Raw genomic sequence first — 23,871 nt, forward strand, 5'->3', positions numbered from 1 at the left:
TATACTTGAAACAGTTGCATGTTTATTGATTTTGTTTATGTTTTTAAATAAACGTCATTCGTATTTTATGTTTTGAAATCTTCTCAATAGCCAAATGTAAATAATTCCGGCCAAACAGAGAATCGATGTATCGAAAATAATCAGAAACAAAATCAAGGCGGGAGAATGACATGGTAGTAGAGAGAGATGGCGTAAAGCTATTTATCCTCATGTCTTTGTTCGATTTCTATGTTTCTTCGGTTTTTTCAAACCGAATAGTATTCGGCTAATACCCAAATAAGTTGATTTCCATTTCGAACGGTAAACATGGTTAAACAAAGTGATGATGATTTCATGCTCTTTGACGCATTCGGTCTGGTTGATTCTTATCTGTTTTTTTGGGGACACTTTCCAATGCTACATTCAATTGGCGCTCCGTGTATTGTACAATTGCAGAATCACACTCGAACGTAGGTTAACCATGAGGCAAAACTCTATGTCGAAAATGCATCGCTTGGTCAGCACTCGTCTGGGAACCGACATTGATGCTTTGCAATCAACTCTTCACGTGTATTGATTGAATTTTCCGTTTCAATAGTCTTCAAATGACAAACTAATTCCATAACTTATTTAAAGTAGTACTCTGTTAAACTGTCCCAACCTGAATGAGATAATTTCGAATTGAAATTCTTCGGGACGGAGTTGATTCAAATCATGATTGAAATGTAAATTGCTGCAAATGGAAATACAGATTCTGGGACTGATTCAAAAAAGATTTTGCTCGGATAGATAAACAGAATATCTCATTGTAGATGCCGAATCGTCTATTGTTGTACTGAATCTCCGAGAAAAAATACATTCCAAAATCCAAAATATAAACATACAAGAAGTAACTGAGATAGTATTCAGAAAGAGCATTACGCTGAGGGAATATTTGTCAGAATAGATAAGAATAAACTATGTTAGTCTCATTTGAGACTATTAATGTAATACAGATACCTATTTGATTCTTTTATATCGTTTCCATTGGAAACTTTCCAATGTAATATTAGTTTCGAATACATCCCATAATTTTGTCCTTAGCATACGTATGAGATGGATTTAACCTGCAACATGAATCGGATGATAACGCATTATTCAGAATAATTTATTCCAAATAGTCCATGTTTAAGATGGACAATTAAACCTTCAACTAAAGCAATAAACACCAAGTGTAGCGAAGTCTATGATTAATTGTTACCGGTGATGGAGCATTTTAACTAGCAAACATAAATTATCTGTTGAACTATCCTACAAAACGAATCAAATTACACTATCATTTAATCCGAAAAATCTTAATTATTTATTTCATTGGGAAAAGTACATTTTCGATAATGGTCTCTACGAAACTGCTCTATTGAGTATTATTTCAAAAAAAGAAGAACAAATTGTGTTTAATTGAATCTTATTTAAAGTCTTTTGTTTCATCTGCGATAAATCAGTATCCATCAGTTTGTTTTTCGTTCAATTGATCAGCTTTGTAGCCTGTTCGAACAAGTCTTTCTTGACAGCTCTTGGCGGTAGGTTTCCTTTTCGGCTGCGAATGAAATCTTTGAGCTGATCCACAGTGACAGCATTCATCTAAATTAAAGATGAAAATAATATATGTACTGGGTTGAAAACAGAACTTAACGAATATCTTACCTGTCCATTTCGAATGGCTGCCTCAAAATCATTCGATGAGATGTCTTTCTTTGCGGCTTTTGGTCGTGGTCCAACATCCTCCTATGGAATACAATGAAGATTTATCTCAATGAATGAGAGAGGATGCATAATGCATATTTTCAACTCACCGATCCAAATTCTAGTTCAATCTGATCAAGAAATGGTGCCACTTTGTCATCTTGATGCTGCAGTTTGGGCAATGTCAAGTCTTCGACATATTTCGCTTCTTCATCGTAAACTGTTGATTCAAGATTGGTATTGAATGACTGAAGAGAAGGGTTGCAAAATAACTGGACGTCATATCCGTTCTTGAATCGCAATTTTTTGCACAACTTTTCAAACAGATCCACTTGTTCAGGAGTTGGTGCAGGCATTGGCTTCACAATTGCATCAAGTGCCCCAATATTTGCTGGAATAGAAATAAATTTTGGAAAAGAAATGAATTGAATTGTTCAATTTAATTAAATAACAAATATTGACACTGGTTGGCATGGTGTGATGTCAGTACTTCCATGGCTGAGTGCGGCGTTTCGCAAGTTCAGATAATATAGGAATTTTATCGACCAAGACATGATCATGAAGACAATTGTGTGATTCAGCAGATGCCTCAAAATTATTCATCAATAGTGGCCCAGAGCGATTTTAGCTCAACTTCCAAAAGGCAACAAAAGGAAGAGGCTTCCATCAGCTATGGAAGTAAGCTATCTCACCGTAGACAACAACCGTCAACCGTGCATGATGCACACAATTTATTTTTGTGTTTCCATGATGAAGTTTCATTAAACATTTTATACTCACTCTCGACCGGCATGAAAACTATACGAAAGCCATCATTTCCACTTTTGTCAGCGGTTTGTGGCACCAAAGCAACAAATCTGTAAGAAAATTTAGCTTCATTAAATTATGTTCGATAGATAGACAAGGAAAAAAGTGATTGTACTTTGGGGGGGTGAAACGTCGCATTGTTAAGGCACACAGAGCGTATTTTCCTTTGTCCAAACATGTTTGCCAGAGTGTGCGTAACAATGTTGTTGAGCCATTGATTCGTTTATCGTTCGGGTACATGAACAAGCAGTGCTTGATCATCCAACGTGGTTGAAGATGTTCGATCGGTTTGAAACCGAGCAGGCGTAGACCTGTGTTCTGGATCGTTTTCATTGCGATTAATTCCTCTGGGCTGAACAAGATTTCCTTTCCACATATCTGCTGGCTTTTGTATAGTTGACTGGTGAGCACCTTGTGTGTAACGTTCACTTCATCATCTTCTTGGTTGTCTTGACTGCGTACGTTAGCATAATGGGACCGTTTGCCAACGACTACTTGCTTGTTTTCGCCGAACATTTTAACCGCGTTTGGCTTCTTTGCGTTGCGTGTCAAACTGTATACATCACATGACAACGATAAGTCTTCAGAGAGCTCAAAAATCATGTGACGCAAACAAGACTTTCGATAGTTGGCAGAATTTATGCGGTTCAAATATTTGAATTGTTGATCCATCGGTTGGTCATATTCAAACTGTTCCTGTTCCATATCGTCAACGATACACAGAAATTCTTTGAAGAATGGTTCAAAATCAAAGTCACCGTCGACCAAAGGCACCAAATCAACCAAGATGTTGTTCTCCTTCAAATCATCTGCACGAACAAATGCCAGATTGTATTCTTCCGTGCCAGGCATGTGTGGGATTTCATTGTTTGTGAATAAAACAATTTGCGCATTGATCAAGCGGTAGTTGCAACGAATAACCAAACGCGAGCAAAGCCAAAGTGCTTCGCTGAAGCAACTTCCACCTGATGAACCGTATTGTTGGCCAAAGTTGAAGAAGTCATCGGATGCACTGAAGCTCTTGAAGTACCGTATCAAATCCTTGCTGAGCGGTTTGAGCGGAATGAATACTGCGCAGTTTGATGGCACAACGGTTGACATATCTTCATCGTCACCAAGTGTTGCACTTGGTGGTGGGCTGTGTTGTGTGTTGTAAAATACGACCGAAACCAAATCTCGAGCGTTTATCAGAATGCGCTTCAGGAGATCGGCTTCAATGCAATCCAGGCACAGTTGAAATTGTTCAACATTTTCCATAATTGCAACGTCAATCAGATAAATTGTTCCTTCACGACCGCCAATCGTAGGGGAAGAAAGCAAATCATCGTCGACATCTTCGATACCATCGTTAACGGTCCACTGACTACGTGAAAAATATTTCAATTTCCAGATTTTTATTATTTAATTAGGGAATTGAAATAAAACCCAGAGTGTTAATAGAGTGCTTACCTCATTTTTATTGTTCGGATTGTCTTTCGGTAAAAATTTTTCCAATAAAAATCGTTGTAGAAACCAATGTTCCAACCAAAACGTCCTGTGAAGAAAATTTTGTGAAATTCAGCGAGCGGCAAAAACACGAATAAACATGAAAACAATGAGCTCTCAATACAAATACTGCTTTGGGCCATTTGACATTTGACATTTGGATGTGTACGTTCAATGACGTTTGTGCCGCTCTGTTGACTTGTCTGTCACAATTTGAATCGATTGCATTAACATCTGCAGTTATAACTGATATTCAAATAACAAAATCCAGTAGAATGGAAATGAAAACTCTTCTAATTATAATTAGAATTACCAACAAATGCCCTTTTTTGAAATGTTTTCTGATTTTTCTCGGTTTCCACACCGATTAAATAATATTGGCTGTCCACAAATCGTATTTTGGGCATATTTTTCTTGTCATGAAATACTTAAGTCTATGTGACAGTCGTCAATTGCATCTAGAAGAGAAATGATTTGAATAAAAAAAAGAATCTATAAAAATGTTTGCATCACGCTCAATTATTAACGCTATTGATTCGAGATGAATTATGGGCTTTATTTTGATCTGCATTCGTGACATGATACAGAATAATTGTATTATTTTTATGGTTGGTCATTTTCAACAAGTTTCCGTTGTTATTATGCAAAAAATACAGAAGCTGCCGTGTGTTGACATTTGTTAACAAATAAAATTTGTTTTTTTTTCTTTCAATTGATACGGAAAATCACGAATAAAATATCGATGGATTAAAAGTATAATCCGCCGCATATCATGTTATATCTATGTGCAACTCATCTTTTATGCATAAGCCATGTAAATTCATGCAAATATTCCATACCGTGTTGTTTGCATTCCACCAACTGAACAATCACGAAAAAAAAGTGCAGATTCAATAACAAATACCGAGTTTCATTTTTTATATTTTATTTTATTTTTTTCTTCAATTTTAAATGTGCTCTAATCAGAATTTTGCAGTTCCTGTAAATGTTTCCAATTTGATTTGTTCGACTAAAACTATAAAATGATTCAAAATCACCGTTGATTGTTATAATTTGGAACAAGAGGCAAGCACCATCAAATTGTGGGCTTTTCAATAGTAAATTTGAGATTTGCTTGTTGTAAATTCATGATATATGTATAATTTTCTATTCAGGTGCTGAAAAATGCATAACAATTTTAACAATGAAAAACAATGCTGGACATATAAAATTTTAAAGAAAAAGTAAAACGAAATTGCATTGGAAATTGCAATAGAATGTCTCCAAGAATAACACTTTTCTCTCTCTTTCTCTCTCTCTTTCTCTACATCCTAAATTCAACAAGTAAAATCGATCGTTTTAGATAAAGATTTTTGTTTTTGCTAAACAATTGAACGGTTCATTAAATGTCTCCTATGATAATAATTAACTATGAAAAATTCAATAAAAAAAATGTTTCTATCAACAGAGATTGTATGAATTTCACTTTCTCTCCCACTCCCACTCCGACTCTCCTTTTCTCTCTCGCTTAAATAATACAATTTGATTTGATGCAAATGGGAGAGAAAATCGCAGATCTTTATTTTCCTATGTTCAAGTGAAGCGACGATGAATACAGCATAGCCGATTTGGCAGCAGTTGTGCTCATCCGTTGTGCAGTCATATGATCTTTTAGTTCCATCAGTTGTTCCGACAATCGTGTCACAATGATTTGGGTGGTTTCAAGTTGTGCTTGTAAGCTACGCAATTCGATTTGCTCTTCGCTCACTTCGACTGCGGCCAAAGAGATTGCACGCAATCGTGGGAACCAGTCCAGAGTATTGGACTTGACCATTCCGTACACATAACTCTCGGGACCGGTGAATTCCGTTGGATCTTTCACTTTGACCAAAACAATGAAGTACAAATAGTGCCACATATTGTGCTCACTTTTTATGTGCTCTTCAAAACTAACGGTTTTATTATCGAACGCTGAACGATTCAAACCGCATATGAAGCATGTATTCTTTAGAATAAGCTCTTTTTGCTGCTTCTCACTACGTAAATCGGCAAACGTATCGATGATCACACCGAAAATTAAGTTCAACACAATAATAATTACAATGAAGAAGAATAGCAAATCATAGATCACACGCGCCATAAATAATGCCTCCTGCAAGTGAAAATGGTTTGGTTTTCAGATATTTTTTGTTTACATCTTGAATAAGATAAGAATTTTTTCGAAAATAATTATTCAACTTACAGAGCTACTGGGTGCTCGAAGAATATCGCCGATGCCTCCTCCATTCCGTAGACCTTGATTAAGAGTTGTAATAATGCACATCACCAATGAATCACAGGCACGCTCCTTCCGTTCACCTCCATCATCCGCTTCTTGTAGTGCACCCTTTGAGCACACCTGTTGCTCTGCATCGCTAACGGTTTTTGACAGTGTCACATCTGGTGGATCATTGCACAGTAGATCATCGCCTGATATCGTCACCAATTCATCGTCCACTGGCACCAAAAAGTCGTCTTTGAAGAAAATGTATCCAATGATCGAGAAGAGATAAACCAAAATCAGGGCCAACACTGCGGTGAATATGATTGATCGACCGTTGCGAGTTACAGAACGAATGACATTCAATAGAGTTTCCTCGCGGTAAACCACATCGAACAGCTGCAAACAGGGAATTGAAATTAGTAACTCAAGTGGGAAAAAATTAAAATATTTCATGCATCGCCTTGTTCATACCAAAACCGAGTAGAAGAAAGGATGAACCAACATTCCTGTCATGCAAAACACCATGTACCCGAAATGGTAGATCAATTGAGCATCGGTGACGATTTTAAGAAGCTGTTTTTCAAGCGTACCACGGTTGCCCATCAAACTCACGATGTGAATACCTTTGAGAATGACGGTCATAAATCCAAGCAACCATATCGTTGGCGATGGCCCGATCGAAAATATCATCCGTAATATGATTGATGCAACAAAAGTTCGAATCCCAGCTGAACGTGGCACTGTAAATATGCTCGCTAACGACAATAGCATCACCGCCCATATCAATCCGGATAAATGGGAATTTAATTCTGAAACAATTGAATTTTTCCGATTAGTTTTGTTTACATTCAAAATATTTAATCTGATTTGATCATAACTGAGAATTACCTAGGGCGTTGCTTTCAAATGGATAGAAGCATGCGATGATTGTATTGATTAAGACGACCAAATTGAACAGAATATTGCTCCATAATGTCATATAGCTGCTAACCATGAACAGTGCTGGTTGGCCACGCAGCTTCTTCTGCCATTTCATTTCATTAAACATTTCATCGGTTTTGTCGAAGAAATCGGCCACTTTTGAGCCTTGATCGTCTCGTTCGGCCGTATGGAATATTTTAATTTTGGTGTCTGTGGTCAGGTACTCACAAATCTCAGGGATTGGAAAGACGATTTGCTCAAGAGTCCGATCGTTACGAACAATCTGGGAATTAATTTTAAAAAATTATTTTAAATTTTGAAATAAAATTCCTACAATCATTTCCATTGCTTTGAAGTAGTAATAAGGCTTTGCTCGAAGCAAATTCTTGATCAAATCTTAAAATCTCGAAATCGAGAAAATAAACTCACTTCAATTTGTGCTGTGTGTGTGGCATAGTAGTTTAGTGCGACGTTTGTTTTGCTAATTTCGCTGGAAGGATTTGTTGTGGCAGCGGAGCCGGGTGCGTTTGTGAGATTCGATGCAACCGTATCGGATGGTTTAAGTAATGAGGCTAAATCTTTATTGTGTTGAGCCAACTGATGGCACAGAATGTAGATATTGTGTCCGACTTCACGTGGCGATACACCTCCCTCATCTTGATCATCGTCGCAATTATACATGTCATCAATGTGTTCGTGTTCGCCCAAAATCTCCTCCTGATGGAATGCTCTGCAGGCGACATCAACCAATTGCTTTGGATTCATATTGTACAGAATTCGTTCGGCGTTCTCATTGTCACCGCGACTCTCCATGATGGCAAGCAATAATTTCGAAGCATTATTTTTCAACTCCAATACCAAGTCCATTCGATTTTTACCAAGTGGATTGATATCGTTCAAAATTAAGGCCGTTATTATGTCCAAGCCATTTGATTCATGGATAGCGATGCAGTTTTGATTCTCATGGCACGGTCCTTGGCAATATTCCGTGAGCGTTTCCAATGTTTGATTGATCAACGCCACATTATTTTCATTTATGTACAGGCCAAGCAAACCGAGCCCGCCCGTAGTCGAACCACAAATGCAATCCAAAAACATCAGCGTTTCCGACACTAAATTGTAATTGGTTTTATTATTTTGATGGCGCAACCAATTCTGCAAGTCTGGATTATGATTTTCGCAAAGAAGCTGAAGGAATCTAAGTACGGGTTGCATAACCAATACTTTGGTCGACAATTTATTGTTGTCATCTTTTTCCTTCCGCTTCTCAAGCTTATCAGCCAGAATTTCTTCGAGAGCATTGCCCATGTTAACGGTAAGTTGGTCATCGTTTCCGTTGCAACTACCGCCGGGTGGTATAAGATTTCGAGCGGCTGCATAGGCTTGTGCCGTTGCCAAACCGGCATTATTCAATTCATCACGTAGTTCGTCCGTTATGACGATACCATTTGATTGTTTGTTCGCTTGTTTCTTCGCTATTTTATCAATATCCTTGGGATCTTGTTTCGATTCGTTTGTTTTGGTCGCAATGTCCGATGTGTTTACGGTGACCGTTGATTTGATTTCCTGTTGGGCGTCTTTCATTTTATCGTAAAATACTTTGAAAAACGACTGGCTCAGCTCAGCATTTTGGAATTTATTGAACATGCTGCGTTGAATAATTGGATTTCCACCTTCAAGCAATGCGATGCCCAGTTCAACACCTTCCACAAAAATTGATGGTGAATTCACCGATTTGATCACTAGCTCAACGACTAAATTGGACGCACCCTCTTGATCCAAATGACTCTGCACTTCGTGCAATGTTCGTTCAGCTCTCTGCAGATACTTGGCGCCGGGACCGTGTGTTATTGAAAGTGCCGATGCATTTGGTCCGAGCTTCGATCCAATACTTGGCAAAATTGCCTTTGGCTTGGTGCCAATATTTTTGCCCAACGCATTCAAATGATTGTTTCCCGTTGTGTTGCCGTGTGCATGTGATTTATTGCAGAATGCATCACCAAAGTAGCGACGCAGCAATGTATTACGTAAACTATCTCCCTTTTCACCGTACTCCGTGTCCATTGCCATCATTTCGCGTAGCGTTCGCAGCACTTTCACACACAGTTTCTCTTCTTTTTCTTCGAGCAATTTCTCGGCATGTTTTATTAGACGCCTAATGAATCCACCGTTTTCGCATATTTTCCGCGATTCCGAACCTTCGGGGAAGAGCAGTTCAGATCGGTACAGAATATCCACTAACAATGACAATTCTGCTTCCACCAAAGGCTTCAATTGATTGTATAACAGCTCCAGAATATCTTGCAGTCCTTCGATGATGCTGCGATCAAGACGCATCACTTGCGACGGAGCTCGTTCAATCTTCGGTTGCTTTGAGGCCAACAACCATTTGCTGGTCTGTCTCGTTAACAAAGCGGATTTATTGAACATCATCAACAACTGATTCTCCAATTCAATTGGAAAAACAATCGAACGTTTTTGTGCGATCTCCGTCAGTGTTCGTATGCAATTTTCTACGTGGAATTTCTGCGCTGGCATTATCCATTTGCATTTCGTCAATCGGTATGCCGACTGAACGATTTGAATGAAAATGGTTTGATGCGTTGGCAAAACGGTGCTTTGGTCGGAGAATGGGCTGTTGAAAAATGTCGTCAGGCAATTCATTACTTCGTAAATGACGTAGTTCTGAAGCGCTTGGTTGCATGAGTCTTCGGCCGGCGGTGCTGGAGTCGAAATTTCGGTGGTCTGCTTGGAATCGCTGTCAGTGGTGACGACAATTGGTACGGCTTGCTGGATCAAGCGATTAATATCGGCCAAAAAGGAATTCTCGAATAAATTCCACATGTGATGCGATGAATAGATTTCCTTCATTTCCACCTCGGTATCGATATAACAATGGCTCAAAAAGTCAACGTACGCAATTTTCACTTCTGGCAAACAGTCTGGATGCGAAATCATTGCGATTATATCCTCCAAAGTGAGTAAACTGTTGCATTTGATTTCGGTGTACACATTTTTGCCCATCGTACAGCATGCCAACAGTTTCACCAGTTCAACATGATACTTGATGGGGCCATCATCTTTCAGCGTTCCGGCCGCTTTTTGCTGCATCATCGCAATGAATGCATTAAATGATGATTTATCGTTGTAAAACACCAACACATCTTCGCCGGCATTTATCAACTGTGTAACGGTGGAAGCAGAAATGAGAAGATTATATGTTAACTTTTTAAACGAAACAACAAAAAATGGTTTGAAAAAAAAATCGGTCAAAGGAAAAATTGTGGATCTCACCTCTTGCATCACCATATCCTGGCACTTGCGAATGAATTGATTTTCCGCCTTGACAATGGTTTGCAAAAATTTCAAATACTCAACGTGTCGGCCGTGAATTTCAATGGAATGCACAAAATGTTGAACCACTTTCTCGTTCACCTCATTACAAAGTGCCAAATTATCCTTGAATATGCTGCAAACGGTTTCAGCATCCAATATGCCTGGATTCAAAAACATATCCAATTGTTTGTGCAACAAAATTTGATTTTGTTGATTGCCCAAGCAGAAATGTTGCAAAAATTTGTGAGCTACACGCATTAATTCGTGCATTTGGGTATCTTTTTCATCGTATGGCACTTGAAGTAGATCAAGTACAATTGTGTGCACGCCAACATTGCGAAGCAAACGTTGTTCGTGTTTGCGCGGTTTAATCGCGTCACTGGTGGTGGTGACACACAATTTATTCATTCGGTGTAGAATTTTTTCGACTTTTTTATACTCTTGATTGTGATCGATTACACCGTCATCATCCAAGAAGAATCCAAAGCTTGAGTCCTCTTTCTTCAATACCGAACCGTTTGGCTTTTTTGAAGGACTTTCTCCGGCGGTGGCGTCACCCACATTTGTCTTTGATTCCAACGTTTCGGTTACAGTTGGTAGACCTTCTTCCAATGCTTTCGATTTGTACACCCAAAGTTCCGACTTCTCAACGCATTGACGTAAAACGTCCAAATCTGTTGAAGGGAAGATTTTTAGTAGCCAAATTTTCATTGAATGAGTATCATTCTTAGTTTTCAATTACCTGATTTAATTTGTTTGTATGACTCAACATCACTGTCGCTGACAAGCAGTTGAACCTGACGGAATGCATGCAGCACCTCTTGCCGCTGGCTAAAATGACGAAACAGCAAATGAAGCGCGCCAGACACCAACGGTGGATAATCGTGCATGATCAAATGCAGCAAAACACGAAGAAATGTTCTACCGCCCTGACCATCCAAATCAACAATGTCGAGGTGCGATGGTTCTTCATCACAAAAGATTTTCTCCGCTTGCATGCCAATCGATTCCAAATCAATGTTCTTCTGACGCAAATTGATGGCATCATTCGATTGCTGTGGATCACACTCATCGAATTCCTTTTTGAAGATCGACAACAAACAGGAGATTCGATAGTCAAGTCGTACATCCGAAATGAATTGCAAAATTTCAATGATTTTCAACTTTGTGTCCATAACCAGCGGGTATTCTTTCATCAACTGTGTAACAGATTTGCGCTGTTGCACCGAAATAGCTGGCGTTACAATCGGACCCAGCATCACGGTACCCTGCGAAGAGAAAAGATTCAATATTAACGACTTTGTCAATTCAAAATCGTTATACGCAATTGCAAGTTTTAATTTGTATTGATTCACATACCATATCGCCAATCGAACGCAGCACTCCACCGTCAGCTATTTTCAGAGACAAAAATAAATTAATTTCGATTCAAGCAAATAATTCGGAGTAAAATCAACATTTTCGTAAACAACGTGCAATCAACCAGTGACAACTACACTCATCTGGTGCATGCATTACTCAAAAATAAAACGAAAAAAAACGAGAACAAGAAAAAAACTAAAAATGTTTGTGTGTGTGGGGGGAGGCATTCGCAAAAGGCACAACCAAGCTAAAGTGTGAACTTACTCTCTTCCTCTTTATTAGTAGTATTAGTATCATTTTCGCTATCAGATTCCTCTTCGGTAGCGGCTTTTTTTATATTTGTTTTGTTTTGCGAAAGCATGAATGTGTTTGAATAGTTGTTAATGACTCATTTTGTTTGTTCGTTGATAAAATGTAATTTAAATCTTGTAAAATGGATTGATTTTTGTTTTCGAATTTGTCATTCGAAGAAACAACCCAATTTCAGTTTAGAATTGCTCATATGCAATGAGAATGAAAAGACTTAATGAGAGAATACTTACATCCAATGTCTCCGGTTGGCATTGCGCCAACGATGCTGCCGTTCGCATCGGCACAATCCAATATGCTCAACAATGTTTTTGTCAGTCGCAATAAATCGCTGAAACTGTAGAATCCGAAATACACCAAGTCTCGTGCCAATTTTACCACTTCAAATGTCAGCTTGTTTTGATCTTGATTTGCAAACAGCCACTTTTTCATTGCCACATTACACAAATAATTCTCGACAAATGCGATTGTCGTATTGAATCGAGCTCGAACGGCTTCCTTATTTGAGTCCGGTTGCTTCTTGGAATCGTAACTAGCATGTGCAAAACCAATCAAATATCGTTAATAACATGTTTTTGACTGAACACAATGAATCAAGTATTGAATTGAATGCAGCTGTAGCAGATGAAACAAATAAAAGAAGAGAAGAAAATGATAGACTCACTCATCAATCGACATTTTTGATGGTATCTCCGACCATAATCGTGCATACTTGACGGGCGTGACTGGCTCTTGGGGATCACGATCAACATGCAAGTGCAACATCAATCGACAGAATGATGCACGCAAATCATGCGGCACCGCTTCGTCTGACATGCATCTGAGAAAAATGAGAGAATTTTTATCAGAAAAAACTGCAACAGAATGCAATTTTGAACTTTCATACTTGAGAATCAGATCAATATCCAGATGTTGTGATAAATTGTTGAGCGCGAGATATTGTCGATTCAAGCACATATTCGAGAACAGGTTCAATTGATGGCGGTAATAATCCAGAATGCCATGCTCATCGTTCAGCGAAAGCTCCAGCATCGATTTGCTTTGCTAAAAAGGAAAAAAAACGATAAATCACAAATAAATTTTTGGCTGTTTTCCAACATCCTATTTCATTTCAAGCATACCGTTCGATTGTGCCACAACAGTCGCACTTGAAAGTTTTGCTTTGCCTCTGATTTACTATCGCTTTCGAGCTCTTTTTCATTTGTCGTTTTTTCCCCTGGATCTTCTTCGATATTAATCAATGGCGGCGGGTCACATTCGACGATTTCCGTTTCAATGAGAATGTCCGAATTTTTGGCACTCAACACACTCTTGCAAATGAGCTCTTGTGTAACGGCAATGGCTTTTTTGTTTGACACACACAAATCCGATAAATAGTCCAGAAAGCGTGAGTCCCAATTGGCCATATTTTTGCGCACCAGACCAACGAATGTTTCAATTTCAGCCGCTGTGATATGTTTTTCGAGTAGTTTGCGATTGTTGTGCAGCAACGCGGTGATGGTGTCTTCGGCTAAAATGTCATAACCGATTTGCTTTTGCATCAAACCAAAATGTTTGGCAATGTATTCCTGATTTTTACGATAGTCCTGTTGACTCAGACGCAATATACGGTAACATAACCGAAATATGTATTTGTAAACACCGTTTTTCGGATCATTCAATTCATCGAGCTTTAAAAATGGAACCATTTCATTGCTGTCATCCTCACTTGGCACTAATGTTTCAAACGGCACCTGCAAAATGAAAGGATTTTTTAATGGACGTTTGTTGAAGAGTCGTTTCAACTGAATTGGAGAAGTATTTTTGAATAAATTTACTCACTTTCAACAGCACGAATAACTGCTTGAGGATTTCTTGTTCACGCAGCAGCTTCTGTCGATCTCGATTCGGGTTATTGATTGTCAATTCCAAGGCCTCCGTTTTACTTTGTTCATTTTCTAAGCCGGCAATAAAGTAAACAATATCTTGGAGCAGTGCTATTAGTGATCGTCGTTCATTGTGTGACAGTGCACCGTTTTTCAGCTTGGTATTCATTGCTTCGAGAACCTTCGATTGAGTCAGATTGGGCTTAATTAGCGTCAAAAATAAACTTTTTTCCAATTTGAAGAATGGAAATTTTTAAAAATCGATTTCATGATTAATTTCGTAGATTCTTATATTCATTTCTCCAAACCTTACCTTGCACGCATCATTGGCAAAGTCCAAATCACGCACTTCAAATGGCGGAACTGGGATCAATGCAAACGCTTCTTTGTCTTCCTTGATGAATGAGCAGCAAACTTTTGACATGACTGGTTTGTCCTCATCCACGTCGATTGGTTGTGAGGTGGCATGAACCCAGGTATTTGAACATAAATGACGCATACGTACATAGCTCGATTGTGGCACTAAGGAGTCTATGCGTGTCATAGTGGTTGAATCCAATTCAAACACGGATGCCAAATCACTGGAATAGGGAACAGGGACTAAACGATATGTAACTGGTGGGCCTGGTGGTGGAATATTTGTATCCATTTCAAGTCCAAGTCTTTGAGCGAGTGGTGTGTTCATAGCACTGTTAATGACGGAAGACGGAGCGGCAGTGGTTACGTTTGGATTCACTGGTGCCGATGTATCCAGTTCAGCAGCCAAATAAAATCCGGTGGCCAAATGCTTGAAGCGATACAATGAATTCCAATGGCCCGCACCACCTCGGCATGGATCATGTTGAACAATGTCTATTTCCCATAAGGCTTTACTACTTGTTGCGGCTGTTGCACTCGTTCGACCGGTCGTTCGAAGGAATACGTGCTGTTGTTTCTACAGAAGTAAATATTTACGAATAAACTGAATAATTAATCGAATTGAACGCAATAAATCCACCACAAACACACACAGAGAGAGAAGGGGAAAAAACACCGAAACTGTTTACCTTATAAGCATTCATTGTAAGAAATTTCTCTTGTTCGGCATGGAATAAACGCACAACGTCGCCGCCTTTCAGAATGTCATCTTGATTTTCGATGTGCTTCAAAAACAGTGTAATTTTCCACGATGTTGACGAATTAAGTACGTTGACTTCTTTGCAGCCAGGATTGTCGGGTAGCTCATAATTGGCGGCAACGTGTAAATTTTGTTGATCGGCTTGGACTGGATTTAGGATGACCTTGTCACCAATGACCACATTATCACCGGTTGACCGCAATTTATAAAAGGGTGATATGTAAAACCATGAGCCTTCATTTCCGTTTGCATCTAAATAGACGCGCATTGCATTTTTCTCCAAAAATGATGGCAACCGTTTGTTCACCGTGAGATATTTATTTGATTTCAAATGTAACAATTGCACAATGCTTCCGTACGGTACAACGTTGCCCAGTAATTTTTTATTTTCGCTTTCGTTTTGTTTCTTCTCAATCTCGGCGGCATGATGTAAACGCTTCAGTAGACTTGTGTCCGTATTCGTGCCGCTGCTCGATCCACCCGATAGAACGCCACCGTTTGTATTGTGCGCATTTTGTTTGGCCGCATTCCAGAATTGTTTCTGGGCCGAATATCGATTCATCGGGCATATTTTAATCAAGCAATCACGAAACTTTTTTGGCGGACTGTTTAAATTGCCTGCCTCTGGGCAAACAACCGTTCGATCGTCAACCAATCTATGGATAGAGAAGTGGAAAAAATTTGAAAGAATTCAAATAATAAATGTTTAATTGGTCTAATTAGTGAAATTAGCCAACATTGGCTGCTAACATCAACTGCGAAGAATCAACAACAAGAGAAGAAAAAAATCAAAAACAAACTCACCCCAGCGTACTGAGAAAGCCGCAAACACTGCCTTCTGCGTATAGCGATACAATATCGCCAAGATGCAAAAAACTGGATGAATCCATTTTCGAATCGTTCATACTAGTCTAACTAGAGCGAACGAACGAATCGAAAAAAGTGATGAATTCGTGTCAAATTCGATTACTGTATGTTGACATTCGAATTCAATGACCGCTTTCAGCTACACATTTGAATCAATTTTCGTGCTAATAACGATTTGTTATTTTTCTTCTCTCTCACTTCTGAATCACTATAAATGCTTGTTTTGGACGCTCAATTTAGCAATTGATTTCTATTTTTTGTGTCGTTTTATTCTCTCTCTCTCTCTCTCTCTCTCTCTCTTTCTATATTTATACCGCTTATGTACACCTAATATGCAATCGTTTTGTTACACATTTATAGATAAGTGTTTGTATATTATTGCTTCGGTGTGTTTTTTATACACTTGCCACGCACTCATAGGTCTTCACTAAATAGCTTAAAGATATACAATTAATTTCGATGTGACACCTGACTTTTTGCCTATTTTCTCGTTGTTTCTGTGATTCGTTTGGTGTGAGTGTGTGTGATCTTCTTCTCATCGCTGTCGCTCATCATTTGACATCAATATACGCAAAATTTGTAGACATGTGTTTTATTTGTTTGCGTTTTTTTTTGTCTGAGTTCACAAAACAAAATAAAACCGGCTTAATATATCGCATAATTTGCGATGAACATGACAACGAAAACGGGCTATTTTATTACCAACACTAATGTTACCGTATGTTATCGTGTGGCATGTGAATTTTGAATACTATTTTATATTCATGTATAATACAACATCAAACTGAGATTTTTTTTTATGATTTTATCTTTCGCACACAGAATTTAATTCGCTCGAAAATTTCTATGTCATCTTGGCTGTAAATAATGTGTTCTTTTATTTCTTCGTTACGACGAAATGTATTAATTCAGGTTCTATATTCTTTTTTGTTCTAAGCGACTCGTGTCGTCTTTTGAACAATATTATTATGAATAACAGACAAAAGGGCTGTACATCGCATTTTTATGGTCACTCGAGTGAGAGAATTACTCATGTGTTGTTTTTGCGATGTGCCGTTTTCTGTATTATATCCAGATGCTGTAAGAACGAATCACAATGTGTGTATAAAGTTCGTTTCTTTTTGTCGTCATGCGAATAACATTGAACCGTGTCGTGGACAAAGTGGGACAATGTGAAATTATTCAATCTTTTTACTTGGAATCTCTTACTCGGTTGCGGGTCACACTTGTGGTTTGTTGAATACGCGCCGATTCAAGTCGGTCCGATTGCACATATTGAAAAAAACATTCGTATATTAAAATAGAATCGCCGGTTCCACGTGTGTGTATGTGTACATGCCTCAGTCATATTCTGTAATCGTAACTCAATACACAGCTCGTTTGATAGCCTTTTACAAAAATAAACAACAATTAAAATAACAATGAAGCGCTTTGTTGTTTCTTTTGTTTTTTTTTACATTTTTTTCTCTCCTTTTAAACTCTGATTTTGTATTCAGCGCCAGTCACATTGCGTGCTACAAAAAATCGAACAAAAGTGTTCGACAAAAGAAGTGCCATGTCTTTGCCTAAAATATGAACGAAACAATTCGTGTGGCGGGAAGTTCCGCATATATGTGTATTTCGAGTACAAACTTTCGACTCGTATACGACAAAAATAACTCGTTGAATACTCGGCAGACAATCAATGAAACATTGGATGGACATTCATGTGTGTGTGTATGTGCGGAAAAAAAAAGTTCTTTCATCATACGTTTTGGTGTTCGGAGATATTTCGGTGAGCCTTTTCACAGCCTTGTAAATATTTCATGAGTTTTGAGAGTACTTTTAGAACACCTTTTTTCTTGTTTCAAGATGAAAAATGAAAAGAAAATGGCAACTCGGCAAATATTTATATTTCTGGCCAAAAATGATAATTCGGGCACAGCAAGTCCTTATTAAGTATTCAGTATTATCATTCAAAGTTAGTCGACGCAGCGACTGATAAACGCTTATCAATGATGGAAACGTGCCTCATTAAAGATTCAGGAAAACGATGAACGAAAATAGGTTAACGGCTCAGAATAGTCAACAGACAAAAGACATATATACATAGAACAAACCGGTAAAATGGATTGACAGCAAATAGAGCAATGGAACGACGGGACTGCTTGAGCTAACGTACCGCACACATTCTGCTCGGTAAATAAGCATATTATTGTGTGTGCACAATGAATTCTTCGAAACATATGCCAACCATTTAATGAAATGCTTTACAAATTGATATGTACGAGTGATTGGAATGGTGATGTATGAATTTGTCGGTATTTTTACGCCTAGTCCATTGATTGAAGCTCGAATCTACATATATGTAGAGCGTTTAACTTGTTAATTGATGCAATTTGCTTTTGTATCCGTTTTAGATTTTCAACTTATTGATGTCTTCGTTTCTTCGGCTCCTGTGGGACTGTGGTTCCAATGTATTGAGAGTTCAACGAAAAATTGCATTCATATTTGAAGCAACCTCATTTGTACAACCAATCATATTGATTACCAGACTTCGGTTAGAAGTACAAGCACAGAAAAAAAATGGAAATTTTAAGCTTATTGACACAGTGGTTTAAGCATGTAAATTGGATATCCCTTGAACATCTAATACAAATTGACGTTTAGCGCACGCAAATACCTCTACTTGAAACCGCAAACAGAGATTTGTTTTTTCTCTCTCACAAATAACACACAGCAAACGCCGACTAGAGTTAGAGCTAACTCAATCATGATCTATCTCTCACTTGAGCTCTAGCTATGTGTACGCGAGTAAATTGAGCAAACTATAGGTTTTTCGATGTGATTTCATTAAAATAACTTGAATTCATGCTAATTGCCGATTCCAATTAAATTTTTCAATTGTTTTTGTTGTTGTGCCGCCGCCGTCGTCGTCGTTTGTTGTCGATTACTGAAAATCCATGTGTAGCATTTAAATCAAAAACTTCAACGATCGACGACGACGACGAGATGAAAAAGCAACACACACAACTCAAATGAACAACAACAAAAATCAAATTCAAGCGCATAGTAATGAATCTTTTTTTCACTCATTCGGTGGGCAACCGTTGCTAGATTATTATTATTCACAAGAAAGCTAATTTACATCCAGACGCACCGACACTGCCACCATAAGTTGTTGTCGGAATAATTTATATAATAATTTTCGATTGAACAAACACTGAGCTTCGCTTTTTTTTCATCTCTCGCTTGTGATAGGTCGCTGTTTTTTTTGTTTACTTTAGATCTTCGTCGAATTTAATTGTTTTCGTTCGATCACACAACGCACAGCTCATTAACTCGAATGCTGTAAACACAAGCTCACACAAATTACTCTGCACATGATTGCACATTCACTCCTCCTCCTCCTCCTCCTCCTACTCCTCTTTAATTTTAATTATTTGCATAATTTTCGTGAAAAAAGAATTAAAATCGAAAAAAATAAAAACAAAATTCGTGTCGCAAGTGATTAATGCAGGTTGTTCATGCCAGTGTTTAAATACGCGAATTGGGCGAACAATTCTAAGGTAAATACAAGGATAAAACAAGTAGATAAGCACGAACCGGACCGAATGATAGAGGTAACGGCCATATGAACAACCGAAAACGTAGAGAATAAAATCGAAACTGAAAACATCGTTGCGTCATATGAATGAAACGAAGCGAGCAAGTAAGCAAGCAAGCAAGCAAACAACCTTATCAGTTGCGAAACACAAACGAATTTGTGTTCAAACAAACACCTATACATGCTCACTCACCACACGGCACAGCTCACACACCAGAACAGAACGAAAATGTGAAATAAAAAAGAAACAAAAAATAATAAAAGCACTTTTATATTTCAAGCGCGAGCAACAGCAACAGAATTATAGAATATCAAAACCATAACAGAATAAGATGGGCCGCGCGCGCGATTCCCAACATATAAAGCACAAAATTATTGGGTAAATCCAAGCGAACGAAGAGAGTGAGAAGGAGTGAACGTAACTTAAATACACAGAACACTTTTTTGTTTCATTTGTTCGTCGTTCGGTTGTTGTTGTTGTAGCTGGATTTCGTTCGTTTCCATTCGTATGCTGTTTCATTCTGAGACGAATGTCACATAAAAAGATACATGCACCACTAACACAACGACGATGGCAATGAATAATAAGAATAATAATCGACACAAGCGAACGAGTGAACGAGCGAGCGAGTGGAAGGGAGAGAAAGAACGAGAGCGATTTGTTACGTGGATGCTGGTGCCAAGGCACCACAGCATCAAGACTTCATGAAAATTATGCAAAAAAAAGAAATGTTTCTGGAAATTGTTCGTTTCCAATTTATCAGACACAAATATGCCCTGTGTGCGACATTGATGAGCAGGCGACAACAACAAACACAATTACAATTCGATGGAAACAACAACAGCAAAAGACACAAACGTGTAATGTAATAAATCTTAGCGATATGAAAATGTGTGACTTTCAATTAGGAGCACTGATTTTATGGTTCATCGAAAATCGATGTCAAGTAAAATAGCAATTAACTTGTGGAGTGCAGAGTGCTCCAGAAAAATAGTTTTTGTTCGTTGGTTTTTTTTTTCTCATCATTCACAACATTCTTAACCTTTAGGAAATGATGAAGAGTTTTATTATTTCACTTTAGACATTTCAAAACAATCCAAATGAAAATTTACGAGAGATAAAACACACAAACGAAGCACACGGAAAATAAAACAACGAACGAAAGAACTGATATTGCTCTATTTCACGACATGAAGAAAAAAAAACTCATTTGCAAACCTGAGACACCGAAACGATTTGCAAGACATTCTCGTAGCACTTTCATTCACATACTAACATCAGCTCAGTGATCGGAGATGACAGCAAACATTCTCTTGGTCTTGTCCAGAATATAGAAACATTTGACTCTCCAACATCGTGTGTGTTCACTCTCGCGCGCTCTCTCCTATCAGTACATTTGATTTGAATGTAGTTGTACGTCGTTTGGCAGCTGATTATTGTCAATGCGGAATGTTTTGTCTGTTTTTTTCAATTGACCCGCATGAAAATCAATTCGAAATTCAGACAGAATTCTCATTATTATTCAAATTGTACATTCAATTCGACCGAATTCAATGTAATGTCATGTGGGAAGGGCCAAAGGGCACACCTGTTTAGAACATAAACCACTTGCAATGAGAATCACATTTTGTCTAATGAGAAACGATGAGCTTCGTCAAATGTCAAACGCATGTGCTGTCATTTCACATCAGTTTTTGAACTGTCAAAGCTGTCAACCAATATTCACACAGACCAGCACAACTATTTCACATTCAGTCATTAGTCGTACATTTGGATAAACAATTAAACCAAAATAACAAAATTAATTTATTTCGTGGAAGATGACGATTCAACGGTTAGTTTGTCACAAACAATCGGTGCTTTTGTTAAATCGTACAGTGGATTTTGGCAAAAATGCCGCTGCATATCGCGCTTTTTCGACGGAAGCATACAAAAGCGATGACTATCAGTATTTACAAAGAGGTCAAATTCCAATGTTACATTTCCAAAGATCATTGCCACGTCTGAAAATACCAGAATTGCAGAAAACTTGTGACAGATTCTTAGCAGCTGTTCATCCACTCAGCCAAAATAAAGCCGGCTATGATAATTTTGTGAATTTAGTGTCTCAATTTCGTACGGTTGGTACCGGGCCAGAGTTACAGCGACTACTTCAAGAGTATGACAAAAAGAATAAACACACGAGCTATATATCTAAACCATGGTTTGATATGTACTTGAGTGACCGAAAACCAATTTGTATCAATTATAATCCGGCGTTGGTCATGAAACTGGACACACGACCCGAATACAATGATCATTTGACACGTACTGCCAATTTGGTGATAACCTCATTACGGTTTATGCGTTCGTTACGCGAAGAGGTTCTGGAACCCGAAGTGTATCACATGAACCCAAAGAAAAGTGACACTGAACGGTATCGCAAAGTCTTGAGCCGAACGCCTGAATTCATTGCCACTATCGTGTCATGGGCTTTCAAAGCTTTTCCATTGGACATGAGTCAGGTGTGATATTTTTCTCTCTCGATATTTTAACCCAACTTTTGAGCGATTTTAAATTGGTTTTTGTTGTTACAGTATCAAGGTCTGTTTGGTGCAACGCGTATCCCAAAGAGAGGCCAAGATGAAATCAAACGAACGGAAAAATCATCACACATTTGTGTCATGCGCAACGGCCATTTTTACGCTGTTAATGTGCTCGATAATGATGGTATTTGGTGTTTTTTTTTCTTCATTTTTTTTTTAAATTTCATTCTTGATGATAAAATTTCGAGTTTTCCAGGAAATATTGAATCACCTCGTACAATAACAAATCGATTGAAATTCATTTTGAATGATGCCGCATCGAGCACTGCAGCCGAGTTTCCGTTAGGAGTAATGACTGCCGAAAATCGTGACACTTGGGCTGATGTTCGTGAACATTTGGAAAAAACTCACAATGAAGCCGCTTTGGAAACAGTGGATTCAGCCCTGTTTTTGTTATCGTTGGATGATAAAGCCGATTATTCACCGGAGGATCCAGTTCCAATCGTTCAGAACATGCTCCATGGTGACTCAAATGGCTTGATTAATCGTTGGTTCGACAAATCTTTCTCATTGATTGTGTGCAAAGATGGAAATGCCGGCATCAATTTTGAACATTCTTGGGGTGATGGTATGCACATTGCACATTTGGCTTTTATTTCATTTCAACCATTTTTTGTTTATTTTCATCATTCGAAATTTCAATCTAAATTCTTTTAAAACAGGTGTTGCTGTGTTGCGTTATTTCAATGAGATTTACAAAGAGACAACGACCAACCCAATTTGCCAGCCATCTGATGTACACAATAGCTTAGTCGAAGACGTTGGCGATGATATTTTCAAGATTGGTAAGAGATCCGAATTGAATCGTACTCAATTCTTCAACTTTGTTTTTGTTACATTTAAAATTGCCCAATACTATTGATATGTTTTCTTATTTTGCATCAACAGAATTCAATTTAGATGATAAATCAAAAGCAGCCATTAAGCAGGCACAGAAGAACTATACGGACACCGTAAATTCCCTTGAAATGCACACTATGATTAATGATGTGATGACAAAAGGTTTTTGCAAGAATCATAAAGTCAGCCCAGATGCGGTGATGCAGCTCGGTATTCAGTTGGCCTATTTCCAACAGCATGGCGAGTATGTTGGTACCTACGAATCATGCTCAACGGCTGCCTTTAGGCATGGAAGAACAGAGACAATTCGACCCTGTACGATGGAAACCAAGCAGTTCTGCGATGCCATTTCAGGCAAAGCCGATGTATGGGATCGAAATCAACTGCGCGAAATGGTGCTTAAATGTTCGGCGAAGCATGGACAATTAATCAAAGAAGCAGCTATGGGTCAAGGTTTCGATCGTCATTTGTTTGGACTGAAATATATGGCTGAACAGAACAATATACCGTTGGACCCGATTTTCGAGTCAGATGCATATCGCAAATTGAATTATAATATTCTATCCACATCGAGCTTGTCGTCCGATGGTTTGTTGGCTGGAAGCTTTGGTCCAGTTGTTCCTGATGGCTATGGCATTGGTTACGGCGTCCAAGACACGATGCTCGGTATTATTTTCACCAGTTACAAGGGAAAGAGAGATGCCGTGGAGTTCGTTGACTGCTTGAAAGCCTCATTCGAAACCATACAGCGTGTTTTGCAATACAAAAAAGGCGATGATTAAATTACCGTGTTCGATACAAGAAATGCGAAGAATTGTGGCCGATAGATTTTTAAAATAAGCATAAA

General features: G+C 38.3%; 3 protein-coding genes across 24 annotated transcripts; 1 reads left to right on the forward strand and 2 right to left on the reverse strand.

The window, feature by feature from the left end:
- Positions 1-1,297: 1,297 nt before the first annotated feature.
- LOC129573100 (ATP-dependent DNA helicase 2 subunit 1) lies at positions 1,298-4,139 on the reverse strand. The gene is made up of 6 exons (XM_055453321.1): positions 3,958-4,139; positions 2,624-3,871; positions 2,482-2,558; positions 1,812-2,092; positions 1,663-1,743; positions 1,298-1,599 (listed from the first exon to the last, which is right to left on the reverse strand). Exons 1-6 carry the CDS (start codon positions 4,134-4,136, stop codon positions 1,483-1,485), a joined length of 1,983 nt encoding a protein of 660 aa, XP_055309296.1. The 5' UTR covers positions 4,137-4,139; the 3' UTR covers positions 1,298-1,482.
- A 762-nt stretch (positions 4,140-4,901) lies between these two features.
- Positions 4,902-21,232, reverse strand: LOC129572987 (inositol 1,4,5-trisphosphate receptor). 22 transcript variants are annotated; one of them, XM_055453158.1, is made up of 18 exons: positions 20,818-21,232; positions 15,950-16,439; positions 15,075-15,801; positions 14,342-14,962; positions 13,985-14,209; positions 13,285-13,896; positions 13,050-13,207; positions 12,828-12,983; positions 12,397-12,695; positions 12,119-12,181; positions 11,852-11,886; positions 11,235-11,760; positions 10,451-11,166; positions 7,586-10,339; positions 7,124-7,439; positions 6,707-7,044; positions 6,215-6,631; positions 4,902-6,124 (listed from the first exon to the last, which is right to left on the reverse strand). In XM_055453158.1, the coding sequence occupies exons 2-18, from the start codon at positions 16,048-16,050 to the stop codon at positions 5,552-5,554; spliced, it is 8,637 nt and encodes a 2,878-aa protein (XP_055309133.1). In that variant the 5' UTR covers positions 16,051-16,439; positions 20,818-21,232; the 3' UTR covers positions 4,902-5,551. The 22 variants fall into 22 exon arrangements, with proteins under 22 accessions (XP_055309133.1, XP_055309125.1, XP_055309101.1 ...); XM_055453150.1 differs by having other exon boundaries at positions 15,950-16,447; positions 20,818-21,162; XM_055453126.1 differs by having other exon boundaries at positions 20,642-20,870.
- Positions 21,222-23,806, forward strand: LOC129573099 (carnitine O-palmitoyltransferase 2, mitochondrial). Its single transcript, XM_055453305.1, has 5 exons — positions 21,222-22,103; positions 22,176-22,308; positions 22,381-22,752; positions 22,847-22,969; positions 23,073-23,806. Exons 1-5 carry the CDS (start codon positions 21,420-21,422, stop codon positions 23,804-23,806), a joined length of 2,046 nt encoding a protein of 681 aa, XP_055309280.1. The 5' UTR covers positions 21,222-21,419.
- Positions 23,807-23,871: the final 65 nt, after the last annotated feature.

Source organism: Sitodiplosis mosellana, unplaced genomic scaffold, assembly GCF_009176505.1.
Source record: "Sitodiplosis mosellana isolate CC-2019 unplaced genomic scaffold, AAFC_SMos_1.0 Smas_scaffold_1, whole genome shotgun sequence".
Taxonomy (NCBI): domain Eukaryota; kingdom Metazoa; phylum Arthropoda; class Insecta; order Diptera; family Cecidomyiidae; genus Sitodiplosis; species Sitodiplosis mosellana.